At 37.2% G+C, this 26005-nt stretch overlaps 1 protein-coding gene across 18 annotated transcripts in view; it reads left to right on the plus strand.

Moving 5' to 3' along the window:
- Positions 1-26005, plus strand: part of LOC126354708 (MAP kinase-activating death domain protein) — a 684767-nt gene that overhangs the window by 418476 nt on the left and 240286 nt on the right. For all 18 annotated transcript variants that reach the window (XM_050004532.1, XM_050004534.1, XM_050004547.1 and 15 more), the window contains 2 exons: positions 13557-13715; positions 17391-17600. In XM_050004532.1, coding sequence (XP_049860489.1) covers positions 13557-13715; positions 17391-17600 — 369 coding nt within the window. The remainder of the gene's footprint in view (positions 1-13556; positions 13716-17390; positions 17601-26005) is intronic.

The following is a 26005-nucleotide window of genomic DNA, read 5'->3' on the forward strand; positions in this document are numbered from 1 at the left end:
GCACAATAAAAAGATTCACAAAGCTTTAATTGTATGAATCTTTTTATTGTGCCTATCGTGACTCAGCACCTCCGCTATGTCTAAAGAGTTAGTTGTGTTTCACAAGACCAATGTTTTCTAAAACCGTGTTGACTGTGTGTCAATAGACAGTTTTCTTCAAGGTAATTCATAATGTTCGAACACAATATATGTTCCAAAGTCTTGCTGCATATCGACGTTAATGATATGGGCCTGTAATTTAGTGCTACTACCTTTCTTGAATATTAGTGTGACCTGTGGAACTTTCCAGCCTTTGGGTTGGATCTTTCATTGAGTGAACAGTTGTATATGGTTGTTAAGTATGAAGCTATTGCGTCTGCATACTCTGAAAGGAACCTAATTGGTATACAGTTTTGACTAGAAGACTTGCTTTTGTTAAGTGATTTCAGTTGCTTCACCACTCCGAGGATATCTATTTCTACATTGCTCATGTTGGCAGCTGTTTTTGATTCAAATTCTGGAATATTTAATTCGTCCTCTTTTGTGAATGCATTTCAGAAGGTTGTGTTTAGTAACTCTGCTTTGGTAGCACTGTCTTTGATAGTATCTCCGTTGCTATCATGCAGAGAAGGCATTGATTGTGTCTTGTCGCTATCATGCTTCACGTACAACCAGTATGGCTTTCGATCTTGTGCCAGGTTTTGAGACAAATTTTGTTGTGGAAACTATTACGTGCATCTCACATTGAAGTCCACACTAAATTTCGAGCTTTTGTAAAAGGTTGCCAATCTTGGAGATTTTGTGCCTGTTTTAAATTTGTCATGGTCGTGTTGTTGTTTGTGCAACAGTGTTCTGACCCATTTTGTGTACCAAGGGGGATCAGCTTCATTGTTTGTTAATTTATTTGGCATAAATCTCTCAATTGCTGCAAGTACTATTTCTTTGATTTCAAGCCACATCTGGCCTACACTTATATTGTTGATTTGGAGGGAGTGAAGATCGTCTCAAGGCATCGAGTGAATTTTTATCTACTTTTTTGAATAGGTATATTTTTCATTTATTTTTGGAAGATTTGGGGGCTACAATATTCAGTCTTGCTACAACGACCCTTTGTTTACTACTCCCTATATTCATTTTGATGCTTGTTATTAACTCATGATTATTTGTTGCTGAGAAATCAAGTGTGTTTTCACATCTGTTTACTATTTGCATGGGCTCATTAGCTAACTGCTCAAAACAAATCTCAGAGAATGCATTTAGCACAATTTTGGATGATGTTTTATGTGTACCTCTGGTATTAAACATGTATTTTCACCAACATATCAATGGTAAATTAAAGTCACCACTAAATATAATCGTATGAGTTGAGTACATGTTTGAAATCAAATTCAAGTTTTATTTGAACCTTTCAGCAACTGTATCATCTGAATTGGAGGTCAGCAAAAGGATCCAATTACTGTTTTATTGCCAGCAATGAAGTCTGCCATACTAACTCACAAGGACTGTCTACTTCAATTTTGTGATAAGATAAACTACTTCTAACAGCAACAAACACACCATCGCCAACCACATTTAGCCTATCCTTTCAGAGCACCATTAGGTTCTTTGCAAAAATTTTTCTCGAGCTTATCTCCAGCTTCAGCTGACTTTCAGTGCCTGTAACAAGTTGAAAATCAGTGCTTTGTCTTAGTGCTTGCAGCTTTGGTACTTTCCCAACACAGCTACAACAATTTACAACTGTTATACCTATGGTTCCTTTACCTATATTCTTCCTGTGAAAATGCACATCCCTTGTGCAAAATAAATGTGTAATATGTTAACTTATGTTCTTCCAAAGCCAATAACATTTCGTGTTTCATCCTTAAAATTACACTCTTTCATCGAAAAATTCTGTAGATTGTGGAATAAAATGGTAGATAATAAAGTTTTGCATAATAAATATTTCACTCTGACTTTATCGCTGGTGCGGCATGATCGCAAGTGAGTGTGCTACATCAATCAGTTTTCTTTAGATTGGTGACAGAGAGACCTCCACTCAAGTTTAAAGAAAACTTCAATATTTTAGCTAAATTTAATGTGCAGTAACATACTATGTAATATGCACCAAACACAAAACAGAGTGACCCTTATTTTTCACTGCAAACTCTTTCGAATTTGGCACAGTGTCTTACTTCCATGTAAATATCACAATAACTGTGACCATTAATGAAATATTAGGACTTTGTTTTTATGATCTGATGATGGTCATTAAAGACCGAAACTGGTAATCTGTTAACAAAAAGTTTGTGACCATAGACGTAAATTAAAGGAAACTCATTATTGAAATGATGGGGAATTATCATGAAGCTGACATTATAAAGCTACAAGTGAAGCAAAAATTAAATTTTTTTAGCAAATAGTTTCTGTAAAGTTGAGGAAGATTGCAGAGTATGTGCCTTGATTCTGTCACTGGTGACCAGCCAAAAGCTGAAAGACAGTGCCAGCTTTCCCTACCAAGCAAACGAATTAACTCACCCAGTGGTTTGGATGAAAATTTGTCCCTGTGCATCAGCCACCATATCCTACATGGACTTTAAACAGAGACTGTCAAGACCCATTGATGACTTAAGTTCTACCATTTGTGTGCTAGATACACAGTATGACAACATACTTACAGCAGTCAAACATTCATATAGTAATATGACAAGCCTTAACAAAAAATACTTACAGCAATAAAAGATTGATATATATGTGGATCTTTTACAGCTGTGGGCAACTTTTTCTACATGAAACACAGTCAAGTGTCTTTATTAGTTCATGAAATGAACTGAAAGAGAGCTTCATATTACACTCCTCCAATGATTTAATACTGGACTCTGGGTGAGATTTCAGTTCAGTGGCTTTCCTCTTGTCCTGTTTCTCAGAAGGACCTTCTCTTGTTCCTGGTATCATTTTAGAAATATGTGAAGAGTCTTTAGAAAATTGGCAAAGACTAGCAGTTTTCTTGAGCTGTGGGTTGATTAGCAGTGTAGTTAACATAACCTCAGTTTCAGTCTATGGCTGGTGTTTCCCACAATATATCACCTTTGGAGAAATGCAAGTGATAAACCTATGAAGTGAAGTGAAGAAAATTGTACTGTAAGCATATTGTCGAAACTTGTGTTGCTAACCAATGTTAAACAGCTAGATACATTCATCAATCTATTGCTATCAGTGTGCAATGCTTAAAATCAAAGCTACTTACTACTAAAATATTGCTAGAAATGAACAGTATCCCTCGTGACTGCCAATAACCATTTCCTATGTCTCTCTTCATTGGCTGGAAACTTATAACTTTCTTCTTCTTGCCATAATTACTGACACAATCATGAACACAACACTTGTTCACTACCAAGTTAAAAGTTACTGCCAAATTTATACAGACAGTAGACACCTCAGCAGCCCATTAAAGAGGAAAAAAGAAAACAATTTCACAAATTAATTCACTTCACTAGCAATGCTGCTATTCATTGGCCATTTAAAGGCATTGCTACAGACAACGAGATAGTGCTGCCACAGGCAGAAGGCACTATGTGTATGCCTAAAGTTGCAGAAAACTGTAAGGCCTTGTAATATTGGTGGTATTTGCCCAACAAAAATAGTTTTCTGTGACCTGTTGTTCCATTATTGATTGTAGTCTGTGCCTTGCCAAGATAGAATCATAGACGTGCCTCAGTACTTCATTGCATAAACTTGCTTGTACGACTATACCTTGCCCGTGCATGGTTTGTTATACAGTATCGTGTCATTGGCACAGAATTGTGTTTGATGTTGTGAATCATGGACAGTCTGGGTCAGGACCCTGTGACGTTCAACATTCTTCAACAGAAGTAGCAACACTCTCTATGTGGCACACTTTTCAGCTCAGCCCATTGGTGTTACTATGAGTTTTCCTGAGGTGGTATATAACTTCAAAGACAAAATCACTAAGACATAATGCTGTTTGAGTCAGATGGTTACTTAGATCCTTCAGCTCATAAGCCATTTCAGTAATGCATGAGCAGCTACCACTTTGAAGGGTCTGCCATATAAATAGTAATGGAAATATGTGATACTGTAAATCAGACTCAGCATCTCTTTTTCTGGCGTGGAATTGTTGTCTCAGCCTTGTTCAATTGCCCAGAGGTATAGGCTGTCAGGCATTCTGTTCTGTCTACCTATCTCCTTAATATTTACCTTAAGATTGAGTTGATATCATTGTATGACAGTATTAACTGCCTCTGGTAATCCAGTAAAGCATGGATGGGGCTAGTGGTAAATAAATCTTTCAGCTGCACAGAGGCTTCTTAGCAATCCAGTGTCCAATGAAACTGCAATCCATTCTTCAGAAGATATGTCAGAGGTTTCACTATTTCCACATATTTTGGCACAAAGTTTCAGCAAAAACCTAAAAAGGACTATAGCTCCATATCTGTATCAGAAGAAGGAAATCCTCATGTTGCTTGTATAAGCCAGGGTTCTGTTCACACACACCATTGTGGTCAGTAATATGGTGTAAATAATAAAATTCTTTTAGGATGAAATGTCATTTCTTCAAACTTAGTGTTAGCTGTGTTGCTTATGATTGATTAAATGTGCCCCATGATAGTACTGAGTGCTCCTGGATATCCTTGGAAGACTGTGAAATATCACCCAAGTACACCATGCACTTTCTTGGTTTCACGCCTTGTAGCACGCCATCTAGCAAGTCCTGGATTATCACTGGTGCATTCTTCAATCCAAAAGGCATTCAGCAATTTGGTATTGGCTGATAGAACCATAAATATGGTCTTGGGTCAGTCCTCTGTAGCTACTTCCAACTTATGGTACCTGCTTCACAAATTGATAGTTGTAAAATATATTCATTGCCCCAAGTTATCAAAGATTCTCATGAGAGTGTGCACAGGATACACATTTGTGACTTTGTATTGATTTAAATATTAATAATCAAAGCAAAAACAATAAGCTTTACTCTCATTTGTGCTTTTCTTGGGTACAATTAACACTTGTCCATCTCCAAGGGCTATTACTTTCTTCAATAATCCCATTGTGGAGCTGCTGATTTGTGAACTCTTCCATCACCGATTGTGCGTAATTAGAACATGGTATGGCTTCTTGTACACTGTGTGGTGGGAATTCTTTACTGTGATACTGGATTTGCTGGCAGTGGTCCAGGAGGGCTAAACAATTCTGTATATTCCTCTAAATATTTGTCCATTCCCTCACTATTACTTCCCTATGAATGCAGTGTTCTTTCCCTGCAGTGCATCTAAGTTAATGACTTATCTGCCAGTACCTAAGTTGGCAGTAGTGCACCTCATGGTAGCTCTACTTCTACTGAAATGAGTTTGTTTATGCTGATGGAAACTACCTGATTCCTATCAAACTATTCCACGTATCACATTCTGAATCACATAAACATTGTGCTTTGTGTGATTCCTCATGCTCCTCTAAAGTTTTCACTACACAAAACATAGTGACTATCAGTTCCATTCATACATCCACCCAGACTAGTTTCCCTGTACCCTGTGGTATTTTATTTTAACTGTTAGGGACTGTGCACATAATTTCGTTGGCTTTCCATGGCATAGGAGTGTTCCTTGTGGGAGTTTGGTATTTTCAACAGTAGTGCCTCTATTGTCCAACCCTATTATGTACCATGCCTTATTGATTTTAATGTGATGTTGACACAGAAAATTCAGTCAAAGTTTGACATCGTAACTCCTGCCAACTTGAAGAAAAATGTCCATGCAAGCCATAAGTCTTTGTGTCCCAGTAGAAACTTCACTAATACTGAACCAGTTTAGTGCATATTACCTCCACCTACTTCACTCTGCCTACACTGCGGCTGGTGTAAAATTCTTACTCCCAATACCTCTAGACAGATACTTGTGATGCTACATTCAATAAAACTTAAGTAACCTTCCCCTTACACGGCTGGTCATACAATTATCTGCTTCTGATTCTGCCCAGGAGTTTTGTATGCTCACACTTAAGAGGAACACTGCACAGTGGTTGCAACATCTTCAGTTTTGTGTAATGGCATACAACAAAATCAGCCCCATGTCAATTTTCACTTCATACACATATACCTTCATTGACATTCCAGCACTTAATGGCCATCCTATCTACAGTTAAAACTCCATGGTTCTATGCAGTCACATCAGATGTGACCAGTCTGACTGCACTGTTGACATGGTATGTCAGTGTTAAATAGTACACTCTTCTCTTTTGGTTTTCTAACTGCCTCTGTTTATGTTAGTGCAGTTGCAGTTGCCATGACTTTGTTCAATAATTTCAGAAACTATGCTCATAGCTTATAGGAAGCTTTGGTCATAACCCCCCTCCTCCCTCTCCCCAGGCAGGAATGTGTCTACTGACCACTTGATATTAACTCTGTCAATGTCTGATGTCTGCAAATTCATAGATATTGACATTTTCTTTTCTGATCCTATCTATGGGGTTTTCTATGGGATCTCCTTATCTCTAATAATTGCTGTTCACCCAGTCTCAATAGCACCTAGATGTATTTTTTCCTTAACAGCGCTCCAATAATCCTTCCTGCATATCCTGGAAGGAAGAGGCACTTCATAACTTTTCAAGGTAAATAAAATATGCCCTTGTGTCCTCTGTTAACCTTAACTGAGACATATGTGGTAATTGTTCATTATTCCAACAACTTAACTATGTGGTTGTGTGTAGGTTCCCCATGTAGGTCAAAACATCTTCCCCTGATTTACCAGAACAATACTTATCTAATGTGGTGATGCTACAATCTAGAAAGGAAAAGGAAACATTAGAAGGCAATTCCCTTCCCTCTTCCCACAGCCTTTCTAACTTCTTATACAACTCAATATTACAGTTGAGCAACCTGATCAAGCAAATGTTGGATTACTTAGTGGGTAGTCACATCCCCCCCCCCCCCCCCCCCCCCCTTGTCAGCACCTGGAGCCATTCTGATTCCATTTTACCAGCATCTGAAAAGAAAGTAAAAAAGAGAGATACAGAAGAAGTGGAAAAAATGACTCTACAATTTCCAACCACCCATGTCTTTCATTATATCACTAAATCGCTTACTGTGTATTCCAATATGGTTCCTTTGAAAAGGCAAGGCCAATTTCCTTCCCTATCCTACCCCTACCCTACCCCAATCTGAATTTGCACTTCGTCTGCAATGACTTTGTCATCAGTGGAACAACAAACATTAATACTCCTTTCTTTCCACTGGGAAAGTCTACAATCAGAGAAAAGAAAATTTATGGAATACTTAGTTCTCTCCCAACTGCAAAAAGGTGGGAATTTAAGGAGATGGGACCTGGATAAACTGACTAAACCAGAGGTTGTACAGAGTTTCAGAGAGACCATAAGTGAACAATTGACAGGAATGAGGGAAATAAATACAGTAGAAGAAGAATGGATAGCTTTTAGGGATGAAGTTGTGAAGGCAGCAGAGGATCAAGTAGGTAAAAAGATGAGGGCTAGTAGAAATCCTTGGGTGACAGAAGAAATACTGAATTTAATTGATAAAAGGAGAAAATATAAAAATGCAGTAAATGAAGTAGGCAAAAAGGAATACAAACGTCTCAAAAATGAGATTGACAGGAAGTGCAAAATGGCTAAGCAGGCATGGCTAGAGGACAAATGTAAGAATTTAGAGGCACATATCACTAGGGGTAAGATAGATACTGCCTACAGGAAAATTAAAGAGACCTTTGGAGGGAAGAGAACCACTTGCCTGAATATCAAGAGCTTTGATGGAAACCCAGTTCTAAGTCAAGAAGGGAAAGCAGAAAGGTGGAAGCGGTATATAGAGGGCCTATACAAGGGTGATGTACTTGAGGACAATATTATGGAAATGGAAGAGGATGTAGATGAAGATGAAATGGGAGATACAATTTTGCGTGAAGAGTTTGACAGAGCACTGAAAGACCTGAGTCGAAACAAGGCCCCCGGAGTAGACAACATTCCATTGGAACTACTGACGGCCTTGGGAGAGCCAGTCCTGACAAAACTCTACCATCTGGTGAGCAAGATGTGTGAAACAGGCAAAATACCCTCAGACTTCAAGAAGAATATAATAATTCCAATCCCAAATAAAGCAGGCATTGACAGATGTGAAAATTACCGAACTATCAGTTTAACAAGTCATGGCTGCAAAATACTAACGTGAATTCTTTACAGATGAATGGAAAAACTAGTAGAAGCTGACCTCGGGAAAGATCAGTTTGGATTCCGTAGAAATGTTGGGACACGTGAGGCAATACTGACCCTATGGCTAATCTTAGAAGCTAGATTAAGGAAAGGCAAACCTATGTTTCTAGCATTTGTAGACTTAGAGAACGCTTTTGACAATGTTGACTGGAATACGTTCTTTAAAATTCTGGAGGTGGCAGGGGTACAATACAGGGAGCGAAAGGCTGTTTACAATTTGTACAGAAAGCAGATGGCAGTTATAAGAGTCGAGGGACATGAAAGGGAAGCAGTGGTTGGGAAGGGAGTGAGACAGGGTTGTAGTCTCTCCCCGATGTTATTCTATCTGTATATTGAGCAAGCAGTGAAGGAAAAAAAAGAAAAATTTGGAGTAGGTATTAAAATCCATGGAGAAGAAATAAAAACTTTGAGTTTCGCCGATGACATTGTAATTCTGACAGTGACAGCAAAGGACTTGGGAGAGCAGTTGAATGGAATGGATAGTGTCTTGAAAGGAGGGTATAAGATGAACATCAACAAAAGCAAAACGAGGCTAATGGAATGTAGTCAAATTAAGTCGGGTGATTCTGAGGGAATTTGATTAGGAAATGAGACACTCAAAATAGTAAAGGAAATTTGCTATTTAGGGAGCAAAATAACTGATGATGGTTGAAGTAGAGAGGATATAAAATGCATACTGGCAATGGCAAGGAAAGCATTTCTGAAGAAGAGAAATTTGTTAACATCGAGTATAGATTTAAGTGTCAGGAAGTTATTTCTGAAAGTATTTGTATGGAGTGTAGCCATGTATGGAAGTGAAACATGGACGATAAATAGTTTGGACAAGAAGAGAATAGAAGCTTTTGAAATGCGGTGCAACAGAAGAATGCTGAATATTAGATGGGTAGATCACATAACTAATAAGGGAGTATTGAATAGGATTGGGGAGAGGAGAAGTTTGTGGCACAACTTGACTAGAAGAAGGGTTCGGTTGGTAGGACATGTGTTGACGCATCAAGGGATCACCAATTTAGTATTGGAGGACAGCGTGGAGGGTAAAAATAGTAGAGGGAGACCAAGAGATGAATACACTTAGCAGATACAGAAGGATGTAGGTTGCGATAGGTACTGGGAGATGAAGAAGCTTGCACAGGATAGAGCAGCATGGAGAGCTGCATCAAACCAGTCTCAGGACTGAAGACCACAACAACAACAACTTAGTTCTCTCTGGCCATACTCAGAAGACTTTGTGACTTTGTTGTCAGGTATGCTGGCTTCTTAAATGCAACAAGGCTCTTAGGTGCCTTCAATTTCTTGTTGTCTCATGTTGTGGTTCTCAGTTTCCTCCATCAGATATGCTACATATTTCATTAGTGCATTTGATTTCTGGTGCTGAGAGTGAAGTTTGGTGTAGTATCTACTCCTTTTTTGAATCAGATGATTTTTTCCTCCATCACCAATATTAAGTGATGTGCGGAAAAACTCTGACTATATTTAAAAAGCAGCAATGTGTTTGTTTATTTGATTTACAACACCATAACTTAATGAAATAGATAATTACACTGGCTCAGAAATTGAGAACATGCACAACAGTACTCTTGCTGTTTTGTCATATTCGATTACTGTAGACAGCCAGAAAACCCACGTAATTGTCTGAGGTATCTGTTTTGTAGAGCATAATACCAACAGAGTGTAGCAGGAAAGGTTCAAAGCAGACACACTGAAGTCCAAAATTTTCATGGAAGAAAACTGTGAGATAACTGAGAATTGTTATTCTGCCAAAATAAACAGAACAAATATATTCATACCATGATAAATCAGCATTATGTTATAGTTCAAGTGCTAATGACTGTGAAGTGGGTGCATGGAATTCCTTAACCATTTGCAGAGATACTTTGTTGTGCAGTTTTTTACCTAGTTTCATCAGTGATGGTGGACTAGGAAATCTGGATTGGATTTTATACTTTAAAACTTTCTTTCTCTCAGATGCTGTCTATGCATTACTGGCAACTTTCTGCACTCTAACTGTGTGTTTTTATTCCTAAGCTCACTGAAATGTGACAGTGCAAGATTGATTGAAAGTATACAACAGATTCTGACTGCTGTATTCCCTAGACAGGGAAAAAAGTTGATAAAAAGCAAGAGGGATTTTTCTTTCCTTATGAAGCACATCAATGAGAATATATATAGTGCAGTGGATGTAAGCATTTCAAGCTTCTTAGAAAGATTCCTGCATCTGGCTCTAGGATGGACTCCACACATGATCCTTATGGCTCTTTTTTTGTAAACACTGTACTTTTTTAGCCAGTAGCTGATTTCCCAAAAATATAATTCCAAATGACGTAATTGCATGAAAGTAGCCATAATATGCTGACTTCATGGTTTCCATATTTCTATAAGAAGAAACAACTTCATGGTTTCCATATTTCTGTAAGAAGAAACAATCGCAATGCGTATGTTGCTGAACTTTGTCTTTTTCATTGTATACGGTAGAGGTGGGAGAGAGGGAATAGACTGGTCAGATGACGAAAGATGTAGAAAACTGAAAGAGAGTGAAGAAAGGAATAATTACTGTGAAAAAAAATGCTGAGACAAAAGAAATTAATGTAAATTAAGGCCAGGTGGCTGGCAAAAACCAAGGACATGTAATGCCAGTTACCACCTGTGGAGTTATGAGAAACTGGTGTCTGACAGAAGAACGCAGGTGGCACATGTCGTGAAACAGGCACTGGGGCTACAACTGTCATGTTGTACAGCATGCTGTCAGGTTTTCAAATCTCGTCCTGTGCAGTCCCCAACAATCAGTCTTTCCTTCTCACCCCATCTGATGAGTGTGCCATGACCAGTGGTTCTGGAGGACTTTTTCTGAACTCTCCCCATTTCCTAAACCTCATAAGTTCTTTCCCTTCACCTCTCTTCCTTCTCTTCAACCCTTCTGTTAGAAGAAGCAGCCACTGGCCCCAAAAGCTTGCAAATTGAAATACCTTTATATATAAGTTCTGCTACAGCTTGGTGAGTAGATTTCTTATCTATCCAGTTACATTATATTTTCAAAAATTATTATTTTTGTTAGTGTGGAGCTTCAAATAGTAAGTCAAGTGCTTTAAAATATCATAGTGCTAGGGCCCCTATCATCTTTATGTCAATAATTTAAATAAAGTAAACAGTGGGATATATTAGACTAGGTATCATGAAACAGTAAGTGCAGACAAAGATCATCAACTGATGGTTGTAATAATACGTAGCCACATTGTGCCACAATTCCCTCTGGATTCTTGATTTCTTTTCTATAAAAATAATTTTGTATTTTTAGTATAAAAAGGTGTTACTATAATGAACTTGCTTAAATTAAAGATTCAAGCACACATTGATGTTTTATAGTAGCATAAACTGTATATAATAGCAAATGTAAACTTGGATAAGCACATTTGCTATTTTGCTTTTAATGTCTTATTGTAAAGGGGACTATTTTGTCAGGCATTTCTTAATTAAAAATTTTATGCTATTTTTAGATATCTTTTTATGCAGTCACTTTTTAAATGGTAAAAAAGAAATGAAACTCTGTACATAGGGGGCACTCTTATCATTTCTGGTCACAATTAGCATCAATTTAAAGCTGAAGAGTGACCTTTTATTTTAATGTATGAAACATTACTTGGGAAACAAGCATGATGAGTGCATGCCATGGGTAAGGGGCAGCCTATGAATTTTAAGGTCACTCCATACACCGTTTTTTTGCTGTCATACAGAATAATATGTTGTAAGTTTTTACACATTATTATTGCAACTATGTAATGGTTTTGTACTCTATAGGATGACCTTAAAATGGTACTGTATGTCAAAATCAGTAGTTAGTAGGCAAAAATAAATAAACTGCAACTGTAGACTAAAAGCACATTATTTTCCAGTATTGTATTGATCATTGTTCCACCATCAGTATCTTGGGAATATGTATTTCAGTGTTACGTAACTAATAGAAAAATAATAATGTTACAAAAATGATAGATCGTTACTCACCATGTAGAGGAGATTTTAAGTCACAGACAGGCACAACAAAAAGACTGCTATAAATGTGAGCTTTTGACCAAAGGGCCTTCTTTAAATGTAAGAAAGACACATACATACATACATGCATCCAAGCATAGCTCACACACATGTGAGCACCCTCCCTCTTTAGAGTGGAAGGCACAAGGATATTTATTATATTGTAACTTATTAATGAACTTCAGTCCTTTGCATTTCATTTTCTTCAGAGACACTCTACCTGAACATTGGACAAGTTCATGCCACTGGTGGATAATATGGAAGTAAATGAATCCAACTAGTGAAATTAGAATTCTAAATATTAAAATTGGATGGAGTAGGCTTGAAAACAGGAGAAGACATCACACATAGTATTAACAATATGAAATGGGATAGATTGATACTCACCACATAGAAGGAGGTGTGGAGTGGCAGAAAGGTACATTAGATGTTATTAACTACTAGACAGAGCCCTTCTCCAGGTGTAGAAACACACACAAACACACACACACACACACACACACACACACACACACACACACACACACACACACATTCATACGCGCACATCTCTCACATGTATGGCCTTTGTCATCACCAGGCATTAATGCCCATCTGCACACATAATATGGTTAGATTAAACCATCAAAAAAAGCTCCCAATTTTCTAATCATGTAAATTCTGGGCATTAAGCATCACAGTGGTAACTACCACCCCCAGAAGCTAATTAACTGAAGTAATGTTGAACAGAAAGGATATGAAAATATGAGAAAAATTAGTTATTCTAAAACTTGAGGCTCTGAGGTCAGCCAGGTAAATGAACACAAGAACTTCGTAGTGAAATGGTTCACTTCACTTTATTTTAGTTGCAACAGTGTCTGCAGGCATCACAAATTCTCTGAATGGGAAAAAAGCCACACTCATTGCCCCTGGATAGACTAAAATGTCTGTCTGAAATAAGTTTCCTGGTCTGATGTAGGAGAGGGTCTTACATCCCTAATTTGGCTGGGCTAAATAAACAATAAATTAATGAAGGAGTATTTCAAGCCTGTCAATAACAGCTATATTTTTAAAATGTTACCACTGTTATTCAACATACTTTTATTTCACATTAATACTCTAGTTACTATATTGTGTTACCATGCTTCACTTGTAAGAAAAATACAGATTATAATTGTACAGATTTGTTTACTTGATTGAGCAGTTATTTTTATCATTGTGTCTTGTATACATAATTGTGCAGAAAATGATAACTCATTAAAATGTTCTTTGATTGGGAAAATTTGACTAGTCTTCCTGTGTTTCTTTGTAAGCATTAGATAATAGTTATAGTTTGTATCTTACTTCAGTTAAGAATTATGTTTCAGGTTGTAAATCAAGTTTTAGACGGGGAAGGTGTTGGATGGTTAAAATTAAATCGCCTGAAAAAGCTTATGGAGGATGAGAGCTACAGAAACTTTGTAGTGAGCAAGTTGAATCGTACTCTGGAGAGAAAAATCAGTCCAGATGATCACATTGATGATGTTGTAAGCATATTTTCACTTCTTACTGTCATTTTTTTACTAATAAAGTGAAACTACCCTGTGTGTGTGTGTGTGTGTGTGTGTGTGTGTGTGTGTGTGTGTGTGTGTACGCACATGCACGCACGATACATTGGCAAAAGTTGTATCATAAGAGTTTGGAGAAACAACAGTGCATGATAATTCAATTTATTTTTACTTTCCTGTGAGTGTTTGTATCATGTACAAAATACTGAATAGTTTTTGACAGAATCACAGATAATATATAGGTTTTTGTTTCACAGTGATCTATCATTTCAACAGATTGCTTACCTGTAAGTTCCTCTAAGAAACACAGATGACTCCATACACATTTTCAAGCTGTTGTTAAGTTGTGAATCTTGATTACGGACTATTTAAAATCCAAGAATTACCAGAAAAGAAAGTAAAGATACAAAGCTTACTAAAATTTCTGAATGAAATATTTTTGCATCAATTTGGTGTTTGTTTGCGAAATATCAGTAGTTAGTATCCCACCCATGTTCATCCATGTATTCACCATATAGAAGAGGCATTAAATCACCGGCAGTTGTAACAAAAAGACTGATATACATATGAGCTTTTGGCCGAAAGGCCTTCTTCTAAAGTAGAAAACACACACACATGTGACCACTGACACTTGTGAGGCTGGACTGCCTCAACAGCCAGTACAACTCTCATACACATTACCACTGGCACATGTCCACTCTATGTTGAATATCACTTCTTTCTTCTCAAAATGCATGGTACAGTTTTCGCACATGTTGTCCATATGTAACTTACTTTCCACGGGTAGCAAAAATAGGTGCTGAATCTTATGAGCTGTTTTCTGTTCCATGTGCCAAAAATTAATCACAGCATCAACTTCACTCAGTTGAGATTTTTAATCAGCTCAGTTATTCTGAAATGATTTTTCATGCTTAATATGCTTCCCCTCAGATGTACTTTGTACTCCATCAGATGATGGAATAGTTTTTAGAAACACTTTAACTTCTTGAAATGTCAGACATTTTGTTCATTCATTCTTTCATTCATTCATTCATTCATTGTGAAGGAGAGCTTTCAGGGAAGTGGAACAGATGAATGCATAAATTAACAAAGTGCAGCACCTGTTCGGATCTGCATTAATTAGTAACAATGTAACTGTGTAAATTTAGCAATTAAGTGCTTCATTGATATTAAAACGAAAAACTCACATAGCTGTCTCAGTTTTTATTAAGAAGCTGTGCTGTATCTCCTTCCAGACTAATATGCACATGACCACATTGATATTCATTATAGACTGACAGTTACATACATGGCTTAAGAATAAAAGGCTATTTACAATGAAAACTCATACTGACTATGGAGGTAACAGGAATCTTCAATTGAGATGGGTGTAGGTGGTGACTGTCACATCAGGAAGCAGAATTTCACTCTGAACCTAGACAAGGAGGCAAAGTCTACATGGAAATTATTTACCAGTCAAGCACTTAAACCAGACTGAACTCATAGCTTACAAGCCAAAAACCAGTTCACAGCAAATTACAAAATAGACACATCAAAAAAAGTTTTGCATCACTCCGGTTCCCAGAACTCCTGAAGATAGTCATTGACTGTAGATATTGTATCACAGACACAGTCCCTTTGACTGTTCAGAGATGTCACTAAACCCACCCAAAGATGTAAACAACAGTGCATGAGCAGTGCCTATTGGACAGAGGGGATCGACAGCTGATCCGTTCCAGTCATTCCACCAGGAAGGAGGTACATGGCTTATGTCATGAACAACAGAGTTCAACCATGCCTAGACAGTCAATACCATGGTTTGGTCACATCCATATTGTTACTTTGTGCCAGGAAGGGCTCTGAACAAGGGAAGTGTCAAGGCATCTCAGAGTGAACCAATGCAACATTGTTTGGACATGGAGCAGATACAGAGAGACAGGAACTGTCAATGACATGCCTTGCTCAGGCTGCCGAAGGGCTACTACTGCAGTGGAGACCACTGCCTACGGATTATGGCTCTGAGGAACCCTGACAGCAATTCCACCATGTGGCATAACATTTTTCGTGCAGCCACGGGACATCGTGTTATGAATCAAACTGTGCGCAATAGGCTATCAGATGTGCAAGTTCACTCCAGACATCCATGGCAAGGTACATCTCTGCAACCATGACACAATGCAGTGCGGTGCGGATGGGCCCAACATGGGTTGGCATCATGTTCTCTTCGCCGATGAGTATCGCATATACCTTCAACCAGACAGCTGTCGAAGACATGTTTGGAGACAACTTGGCCAAGCTGAGCACCTTAGTCACACTGTCCAGTGAGTGCAGCAAGGTGGAGGTTCCCTGATGTTTTGGGGTGGCTTTATGTGGGGCCGACGTAAGCTGCTGGTGGTCATGGAAGGCGTTGTAGTGGCTGTACGATACATGAATGCCATCCTCTGACCAATAGTGCAACCATATCAGCAGCATATTGGCGAGGCATTCATCTTCATGGATGACAGTTCATGTCCCCATCATCCACATCTTGTGAATGACTTCTTTCAGGATAACGACATTACTCAACTAGAGTGGCCGGCATGTTCTCCAGACATGAACCCTATTGAACATGTCTGGGATAGATTGAAAAGGGCTGTTTATGCGCAACGAGACCCACCAACGTGACCCACCAAACATTATGAGGGGTCTATGCTGATCGCCGTTGAGGAGTGAGACAATCTGGACCAACAGTGCCTCAATGAACTCGTGGATAGTATGCCACGATGAATACAGGCATGCATCAATGCAAGAGGACGTGCTACTGGGTATTAGACGTACCAGTGTGTAGAGCAATCTGGACCACCACCTGTGAAGATCTCACTCTATGGTGGTACAACATGCAATTTGTGGTTTCCTTGAGCAATAAAAAGGGCGGAAATGATGTTTATGTTGATCTACATTTCAGTTTTCTGTACATGTTCTGGAACTCTTGGAACCGAGGTGATGAAAAATTTTTTTGATGTGTGTATGTTGTGGAACATCAGTACTGTGCATTTCAGCTTTAAATATGTCTTTATATGTCCAAGTACTGATGGAATATTCTGTAAATCCATATGTGGAAAAAAAACTAAACATGCACAGATGCATTATCAAAGTGCTGCAGTTCTACTGAGGTAAGGTGTTGTGTTGGATGGAGTAGGTGAGAGTGTCAAGTGGGAGTGGACAGGCAAGGCCACTGTACGCCACAGAAAAACTACCTCATTTCAGCTATGACCAAATAACAAATTTTCTTATTCAATCATTGCAGGTTCTAATATGGCAGTTCATGGCTTGATAAATATACAACTGAACACTCAATATTTATAGCACCCATATTGATAGTAAACAGCACGTAACGTAGTATGAAGTTCACAGGAAAGCAGCGCAACTTGGATGGAAATGGAGAGACAGCCATATCAAAGTATCACTTAGAAAGTGTTCTATAAGATGACATTGCTTTTCAGAGCTGTTAACATAACAGTGAAATCAACAGCCCTTCATTATGTTTTTATAATGATTTTTGGTCAGGGAATCAGAATATTTAGTATTCTGTATAATGTCTAACTCTTTAGTGTTAAATGTAATAGAAATTATTATGTTCTTAGTGGTAATAGAAAAATCTTAGACCAATTACTTTTGCATGCAACTCTCATACAGTGCGTCAGTCGAGCTGTCTGGAAAGGCATGTTGAAAACATTACAAGCTGTGATATACGGCTTGGAGCAAACATATTCAAACTATGGTTTGGGTGGCATGGCTTCAGCATTTCAAGTGCTGGAGATTGCACATACACATTACTGGACAAAAGATTTATCGGAAGCTCCAGGCATGGATCTTGCTGCTAGCAGTACCGCTGCAATGTCACAGGCAAGTGAAATTTTCCATTCTTTAAATAATTATTTTAAATTGTACATTGAGGTGAGTTGTAGGTGGTTTTGCAGAGAGAGAATAACATCCTTGAAACAACTAAATTACTGAGCTGTTTGGCTGAAGTAGTGTCCTTAACAGTAACTGACTTCAGACTAAAAACACACATAATGAACAAATTAAATGAGTGTATATCCCTGGAAACTCAGTGATCCCACTGTTTTACTGATTTTGTTAATCTGTTTACAAGTTTTGCATGCAGATGAATAAATCTCTCTTTGGTTAATGCTTTGGTAAACGTATCAGTGAGTTATTCTTTGGTAAGTACCTATTCTGCTTTTATCTCTTTATTTCAAACTTCTTGTGCATAAAATGATACTGAACATCAATATGTTTGGTGCACTTTTGATATTCAGAATTTCTTGATAGTCAAGTTGTGCTCTGACTGTCAATTTTTAATGTTTTTCAGACTCGATCCCTAGACCATTGGGTAATTTTCTCAGCCAGATTTCTTGTTTTGCAGTAATAGTAGTGGCTGAGCATTCAGATTTGGTTCTACATAAAGCAACAATTTTTTGTCTCTGGGCAACTGAGCTTACTAGTTTGCCTGCCAGAAGAAATACAAATCTTGTTGCTGATTTTTGTAAAATAAGACCATCTACCATCGGAAAAACCTACTAATTGTACTTCACTCCTGCTGCTGAAGCACTCTGCCCCTTAATCTTCTGTTTTGATCAAATACCAGAAAGTCCTCTATAATGCATGCCAGCCTGCATTGTTATGATTGCTCAAAAACCTGCTTACACTGTTCACTGCAAACAAAATATCTAGTCATAACAGACAGAAACTTAAGGGTAAGGTATATTATCAACCTTGGGTTTTTTTTTCAGCAGGTAATAAATCCCTTCCAAAATTTTCAATTATTCATCTCATGTATGTGTGCTGATGTGTCAACATTTTCTTTACTACATAATGAACACTAGCGGCAGTAGTGTTAAAGAATGCTGCCTTCACTGGACTTGAGCTTGCTAGCTGTGATTTTGGTTTGAAGAATCGAAGTCGGTGACAACAGTTCAGCATAATTTCCATACCAGCTACACTAAAGATACTCCTAGTAGGCCTACAACTAATGAGTGGCATATATGTTTTGTAGAAACAGGGTGCTTGGCAAGACATGGGAAATGCACATCTGGTGATGTTGTTGAGCGAGTGAGACAATATTTTGTAAACAACCCTACGAAATTGACCCGGCATGAATCTCACAAACTTGATGTTGTACAAACAATAAAAGGCACTGATAAAATTGCTCACATGAACTTCTGTGAGGATATGTTAGTCCGATACATGAGGATGAATACTTCTTGGACAAAATCATCTTTTCTGAGGAGTTGACTTTGTGCTTAAGTGGCAATGTTAACACACATAACTGCAGGATTTGGAGGAGTGAAAAACCCACATCAAACAATGCAACATGTTCATGATAACTCTAAAATGAATGATTTTGTGCATTGAGCAAGAAGAAAATGTACAGCCCCTTAAGCAAAATAACCAACAGAAACCGCATACAATCTTTAGTTTAAGGTAAAAAAAAACTTGATGTGTTTCCCTACATTATAACACTAAATCCAGTTCTATATCTTCTTTCAATAAATTTTTATGAATTTTTGAAGTTTTAAAGTCCTTTTTGAAACATCCTATATTTGCTTGAAAATTGAACTGCAGAAGAATGTCTAGAAACTTTGTTTCAGCCTGCTTGAGCCCATATGGTGATTTCTCAATCTTACAGATTGCAGGATTATTTGTGTCAATACCAGCCACATGGGTATTCAATATTGATTTCTTCTTCAAGGTTGCATATAGAAATAATGTGAGTATAATGAACTGTTTGATTTCTAAATATTTATATGTGACAGTTGCCAGGAAAACTCCTAACATGTTATACACTATAACTGTTGAGGTCTCATCGTGTTTGAAGCCTTGCCACAAAGCCTTGCTTTCTACCAACTAATCTTGCCATTTGCATCAAGCATACCTTGAAGACCAACTTTGAGTCAATAAGTTGCTGGCTGCTGGTTTTTGTAATGATCTTCATAGTTTTGTTCTCCTTGTAAACTTTCAGTTTCTCAGCAATAACCTCTTTTCAGTGTTTTGAGTCAGCACCAGAAATTGTTTCCTTGAAACTATTAGGAGTATAATGTTGGATGAAATCAGCTTTGTGTCTTGCTGAGTTGTGGCTGGTAGCTATGTTAACTGGAGTTGACTAGTTGACTCTTCCATTAGCTCTTGTGTTACTGTTACATAGTTTTATGGAGGCTTTTTCTTTTTCTTTTTATTTACTTGTAATGGTCTGACCTGAGCTTACTTGCCATGAGACATTATTTCTTGTTCTTCAGCACCCATGATCTTTATCTTCTTCAGCTTCTGGTGTTGTGCTGCTGCTCACCCCATTGATGTGACATCTGAAGATGCTAACAGTTTCAGCTTTGTTGGTCAAAAAGTTCATAATTTGTCAGCTCTCCTTGGTACCCAAAAGCTTAACTATTTGGGATTTGGCATTGAACTTTCTTCAAAATAATTTTGTCACTTGAGCAAAAGTATCAGGTCCAAAGATACCAAAATGTTCAACATAGGGCTTTTGTCTCTTCTACAGTTCAAGTAAAGTTTGCTACAAATTGTGTTTTCTTGGAATCCTGTTAAGTATGTGGATGGTAGTGTTAACTGCTTCTGCCCATAGAAATGTTAGAAGAGTTTTGGCTTTCAACATCATGCACTTGCTTTCAGCAGTTATTCAGCTCTCTCTCTCAGATTTGGAATTCTGGTCTACTGTGTATGGAGCACTCACTTCCAGCTAGATTCCAAAATTTCTAAGATGCTATTTCATGTCACAATTAATGTACCCTGTACTATTGTCCACATGCAGTACTTTCATTCTTTGACTGAACGTATTCAGCAAAAGAGCTTTTATTTCATGAAATCAATCAATGAAATTAAATTTTTGTCTGAGAAAGTAATTGGCCATATGTTGATATGAGTCATATTTAAATGTGACAAAAGAACTTTGTACCACGACTTATTCATCTGACATTGGACTGCAGACATCCAAATGTATGAATGGGTTTGTAGAACAAGTTGTATCTGTATTGTTGAACTTAAGACAATTTGATTGCTTAACTGACAGGGTTCGGGAGGGGAGGGGAGGGAAAGGGGGGGGGATGTCATCAACTTTTGTTTTTAATTACTTTAAATCTATTGGACTACAATTTCTTTGCAAGCAGTAATATAATAGGGCAAATACACCCTGAGATAACCAGAAAATCTGAGAAAAATCTGGAAATTTCTTCATCCGGGAGACATCTGGAAAAAATGCAGGAATTTTTTAGAATTCTGGGAAATTTCCATTGTTTCAGTTCTCAATTAATTTTTTTTTAAATTTTGCCTGTTAAGAACAAGAATTTTTCTTTAGTCTGCTACTGCAGAATAATATCACAGCAATAAAACATAAATGAGAGAATAACACCAACATAAACCTTCAGTTGCAAAGAAAATGTAACAACACCAAAACACAGTGTACACACAAGTGTCTACCAACAGCAAAATGTTTCACAGACTATGCAGTACTTCATGACAACAAAGCATTTTTGAAGTGTCTTTCTTGTGGGCCTCATTTTGATGAACTTGTCGTCACAACCATTTACATTTCAAACAGGAGGTGGGAAAATAATGCACATGGTGGTTTGAGATGCATTACTTTCAAAGTAAATTTCCTTCAAAGCAGTATGAATTATGATACGTGCAAAAATGTGTGATCAGTTTCTTTAATCATGGAGCATTAAATTGTGATTCAAAATTTAACAGTGACTTAGAAAAATTTTGGGCCTGAAAGACCAGCCATTTATGCCATTAATTAAAATTTTACTGACCCATTTGTGTTTCATATCCTAAAGATTAACACATACTAAAAAAGACCAAGTTTGAAGGTTAGTTTTTCATATTTCTTTTAATTCTCTCATACTGATAAATATTATATATGAAAGCTTAGCTTTCCTTGTAGCTATATGTATGCATATTAATGTAAACCATTAATTTTTCTCATTTGTTGCTCGCACTACTTACCAAAGGCATTGCTATTGGTGGAGTACATCTCATATCCTATCACTCTGAATACCTCCTGCCATTAGCTGGCAACATTGCATGACATGAGCCATAATTGGCTGACAAAAGTGCGTCACAGTCTAGATTTCAGTTGTTCAGAAGCTGTTGTCCTGTATTTGGTGGAATTTGTGTTTATACTTTTGTCATATGAAAATATGCACTATAAATGTTGCCACACATCAAAGATTTTTACAAAAGATGTTGGCTCTTGCTGGGTTTCTTTTGCTAAAGTGGCAGGAATTTCTATGCTGATACATAAAACATTCACTATTGAAAGAGAAAGTATATTGTCACTTAAATGGAAAAAATGTACTTTCACCTGGGAAAAAGTGAATTTTTACCCAGGAAAAAGTGTATTTTTAACAAGGAAAGCTGGGGAAAATACCGGAATTTTGTTTACAGTTTATTTGAAACTTTAAACTGTATGTGCAAATGCACACAGAAAATAGGATTCTTAATCTTCATATTTTTGAAACATATGATACTGTAAAACATCTCTTTAAAGGCAATGAAATAATGATTACACAATAATTTCTTGGAGGTAATAATTTGCTACTGCCAGTACATAAATCTTTATGTTCTATAAACAGCTTAAAAACAATTATTTTTGACAATACATAAATACATACCACATTTGACATGCGTGCCTCTTATTTTTGTTTTGGATTTGCAGTGAGGTTTCCTGTATTTTGAGGCATTCCTTGCCTCAACAGATTTTGCTAGTTGACAAATGTTGTAAAACCTAATACCTGAAATTGGTTGCAACACAGCTCTTCTTGGCTTTTTATTCACCTTTTCTACAGCACCTACATCTTTGCCGTCAGAGGAATTCACTGTACAATGCTGTACTCTTTGTCTACCTATTGACACATCACCTTAATATTATTATGATTTACCATCAGTGCTCATCAAGCTCAGCAGTCAATCTTCTGTCAATACAAAAAATTCATCATCTTTCCAGTCAGATAATTGCACAGTGCTGTCACTAAGAAGAACTTCTAATTGCTTATCAGTTGATATTTCATGCATTGCTATAGAGTGTAGAAATAACAGTTATTTCAGTATCTCATTATCTAAGATCAAATAGAAGTTAGCAAACATGCATTGTGACCCGAGGCCCACATATGAGGACCATTAGAAAATGTATTATTTCATAGTAATGAACAAAATATATGCAAACTTGAATTAATTGTCAATATAGAGAATAGTTTGCAAATTTATGTGAAAAATATGCATTCTCAGTGCAATATTTAAGCATAATAATTGTTCACATATAATTTCAACCTTTAGAAGTAACAGGTCTGTGTATGACCAGCTGTAAACTAGTGCAGAAATTGTTGCTTGCAAGGTGTTACACTGTGGTTTTAAAACTAAGGACTAGAAGGTCCACACTCATGGACCATTAGTCTATAAGCAAAAAAGTACACCTATTTATGGAGAAAAAATAGGGAGTGAAAGTCGTTACATGTTGACTGAAGGAACGAAGAGGTTATTGAAGTTAGTGTGTAGAATCTTTTATCTACACAATCCTAAAGGTAGCAAAGGCTGATAAATGTGAGAACTGCCGCACATTCGGATTAACAACTGTGTATCCAAGCTGCTGCCAATAATTATATACAGAAAATTGATGATCTATAAAATGGCCATAAATCTGAGTTTAGGAACTGCATCTGTGCACCAGAGACGCTGTTCTTATGTAGCACCTGATAATAGATGTTATACATACGAAAAATCAAGGCATGTACATATGATTTGTCAACCGGAATCCAACAAAAGAAATTTGGTGGGGGGGGGGGGGGGGGTGATTACAGAGGACCAAAAGAAGAGAGAAGTTCTTGGGTTAAGAAGGCCGCAGGCTAAGGGTCAAGTCTTGCTCCCAACTATGTACATCAAAGGACAATGACAGAAATAAAACAAAGCTTCAAGAATGATAAATTCAGTGTGAAAGACACTAACTATAAGTTTTGTTGGTGATATTGCTATATTCAATGAAAGTGAGGATGAATTACAGGAGCTGTTGGATGGAATGAATAGTCTACTAGATGAACATTTAATCAATGATATAAATGTTTATCCTGTAGTGAATAGTCCCTCTGACTGTAATGCACAACTAGCCATAGTTCAAGAACTATCTGATGACAATGAATTTGCATCATATAAAACATTTAGATTAATTAATAAACACACAACAGAAAGTTTCAAAGCAGCCTTACGGGAAGCTGTCTGGAAGTACTCTGATGAGCCAAAACATTATGACCACCTGCTTAATAGCAGATGGGTTTCATAGGATTTACATTAGGTGAGTTTGGTTGCTGAGACATCAATGTGAGTTCACTATAATACTACTCAAGCCACTGTAGCATGGTTGTGGCTCCGCATTTGCAGAGATTACCATCTACCTAGTGCAGCAAAAATATGATTCACCTGAAGAGCCTACACGTTTCTGTTGACCAACAGTCAAATCCAGGTTGTCTTGTGCCTACTGCAATCTTAATTGGCATTGTCATTGAGTCAACATGTGAACACCTCATGGTGGTCTGCATGAGAGCTCCATGTTCAACAATGTACAATGAACAGTGTGCTCAGAAACCAACATGGTGCTCTTTTATCAGAGATTCCACAGATCACCATGTATTGTACTTTACAGACCAGACGAGCTTTCAAACCCTACATTCTGTGAAGAATTGTTGATGCCCAAACATTTAACGCCTAGTGGTAGTTTCAAAGTCATTATACATCTTTTCATAGGTGGTTGTGACTTTAGCACATGAATATTTGACCAGCTTCACTGTTTTTGGGATACCTGTTCACAGGCTCTGATAATGACAATCTGCCCATTGGCAAAGTCTATTACCTCAAAGAATTTCCCCATTTGCAGCCCATATTTTTGCTAGGGTGATCCTCTGTCTGTGTCAGCTCTGCTCACATACTTTTGTTACTACATCACGTGCCCACATCACCACCGTGCTGCATCCAGCATCATGGTGGGCAGTGGTCAGAACATTTTGACTTATCAGTGTATGTGTACAATGAGGCAGATGTCAGTTCCATATTAATGTATTGATAAATGGGTTTCTATCAACAACATATGGAATTAATAACAAGTAGGACTGATTTCATATTGCAAAAGATACTGTGTTGTCTAAGAAAGAGGATTAAAAAATCAAGAAGGCTCTGTATAATGTCAAACACTAGTAATTCCAATAATAAAATTAAATATGTGTGGACAGTAGTTAAAAATATAAATGAGGAAATCTGTTAATGTATGTGAGAACTTTCTTATTAAAGAAAAAGCCAAATAATAAATGGTAAGAGTTAGATGGCCAACAAATTTATTAATCACTTCCTTAAAGTAGCTCAAAAGATTGGCATTGATATTTCAAGGGAGAGTGCAATAGAATACATGCAAGAAGGAGTGCTATGTACATACAGGCAAATAATTATTGCATGACCTATCAAAGACATTAAGAAGCCCTTGAAGGTGAGTCTCACTTGGAGTTGATAATATGTCAAGTGAAGTTCTAAAACCCTGTTCTTCATGTGTATCAAACCTATTTGTCATACATGTGATATATTATTATCACAGGGGATATTACCAGATAGGCTCCGTTTCAGGTAACATAATAAGACAGATATGAATAATTTGTGAACAGTATCAGTTCTTACCTTGTTCTTGAAGGTAATGGAAGAAACTCCAGGACTGGAAAATGAAAATAAAATTTTCTTGAATTTTAATAACTGGTTCTTTAAAAATTGACTCAAACTGAACTTAGATTAAATGAATTGCACACTGTTCTATATTGTACAAGCTATGGCCACACCATTAGAAGTAATGAATGAGGATAAATCAATAAATGAAACAGGAAATTGTATACCCTTGGATGTTAATATTCATAGTAAGCTGTACTCAAATCACACCTTAAAACTCTTCTAAAACATTGAAGTTCTATGACCTTTGCACTATGGATAATACCAGATCCTTGGAGGGGGAGGGGGTGTTTCCATTCACTAACTACTTATAGCATTTTTCTGGGGTTACTTGTCATTGACAAAGAACCTGTGTGGTACACTGAAGTGTATAATAATAAAAATATGTGGTGTCAACTCTAGAGCCTCTTCCAGATAGCCATTTAAACAGTTGTGTTTAATGGTAAAGCCTCAGAGTCCATTTGCTTCTTTATGAAGTTTGTTATTAAGAATCAAACACAATTAGAAAACAATAATAACGTTCATAAATATAATATTAGAAGGAG

Source organism: Schistocerca gregaria, chromosome 3, assembly GCF_023897955.1.
Source record: "Schistocerca gregaria isolate iqSchGreg1 chromosome 3, iqSchGreg1.2, whole genome shotgun sequence".
Classification (NCBI taxonomy): domain Eukaryota; kingdom Metazoa; phylum Arthropoda; class Insecta; order Orthoptera; family Acrididae; genus Schistocerca; species Schistocerca gregaria.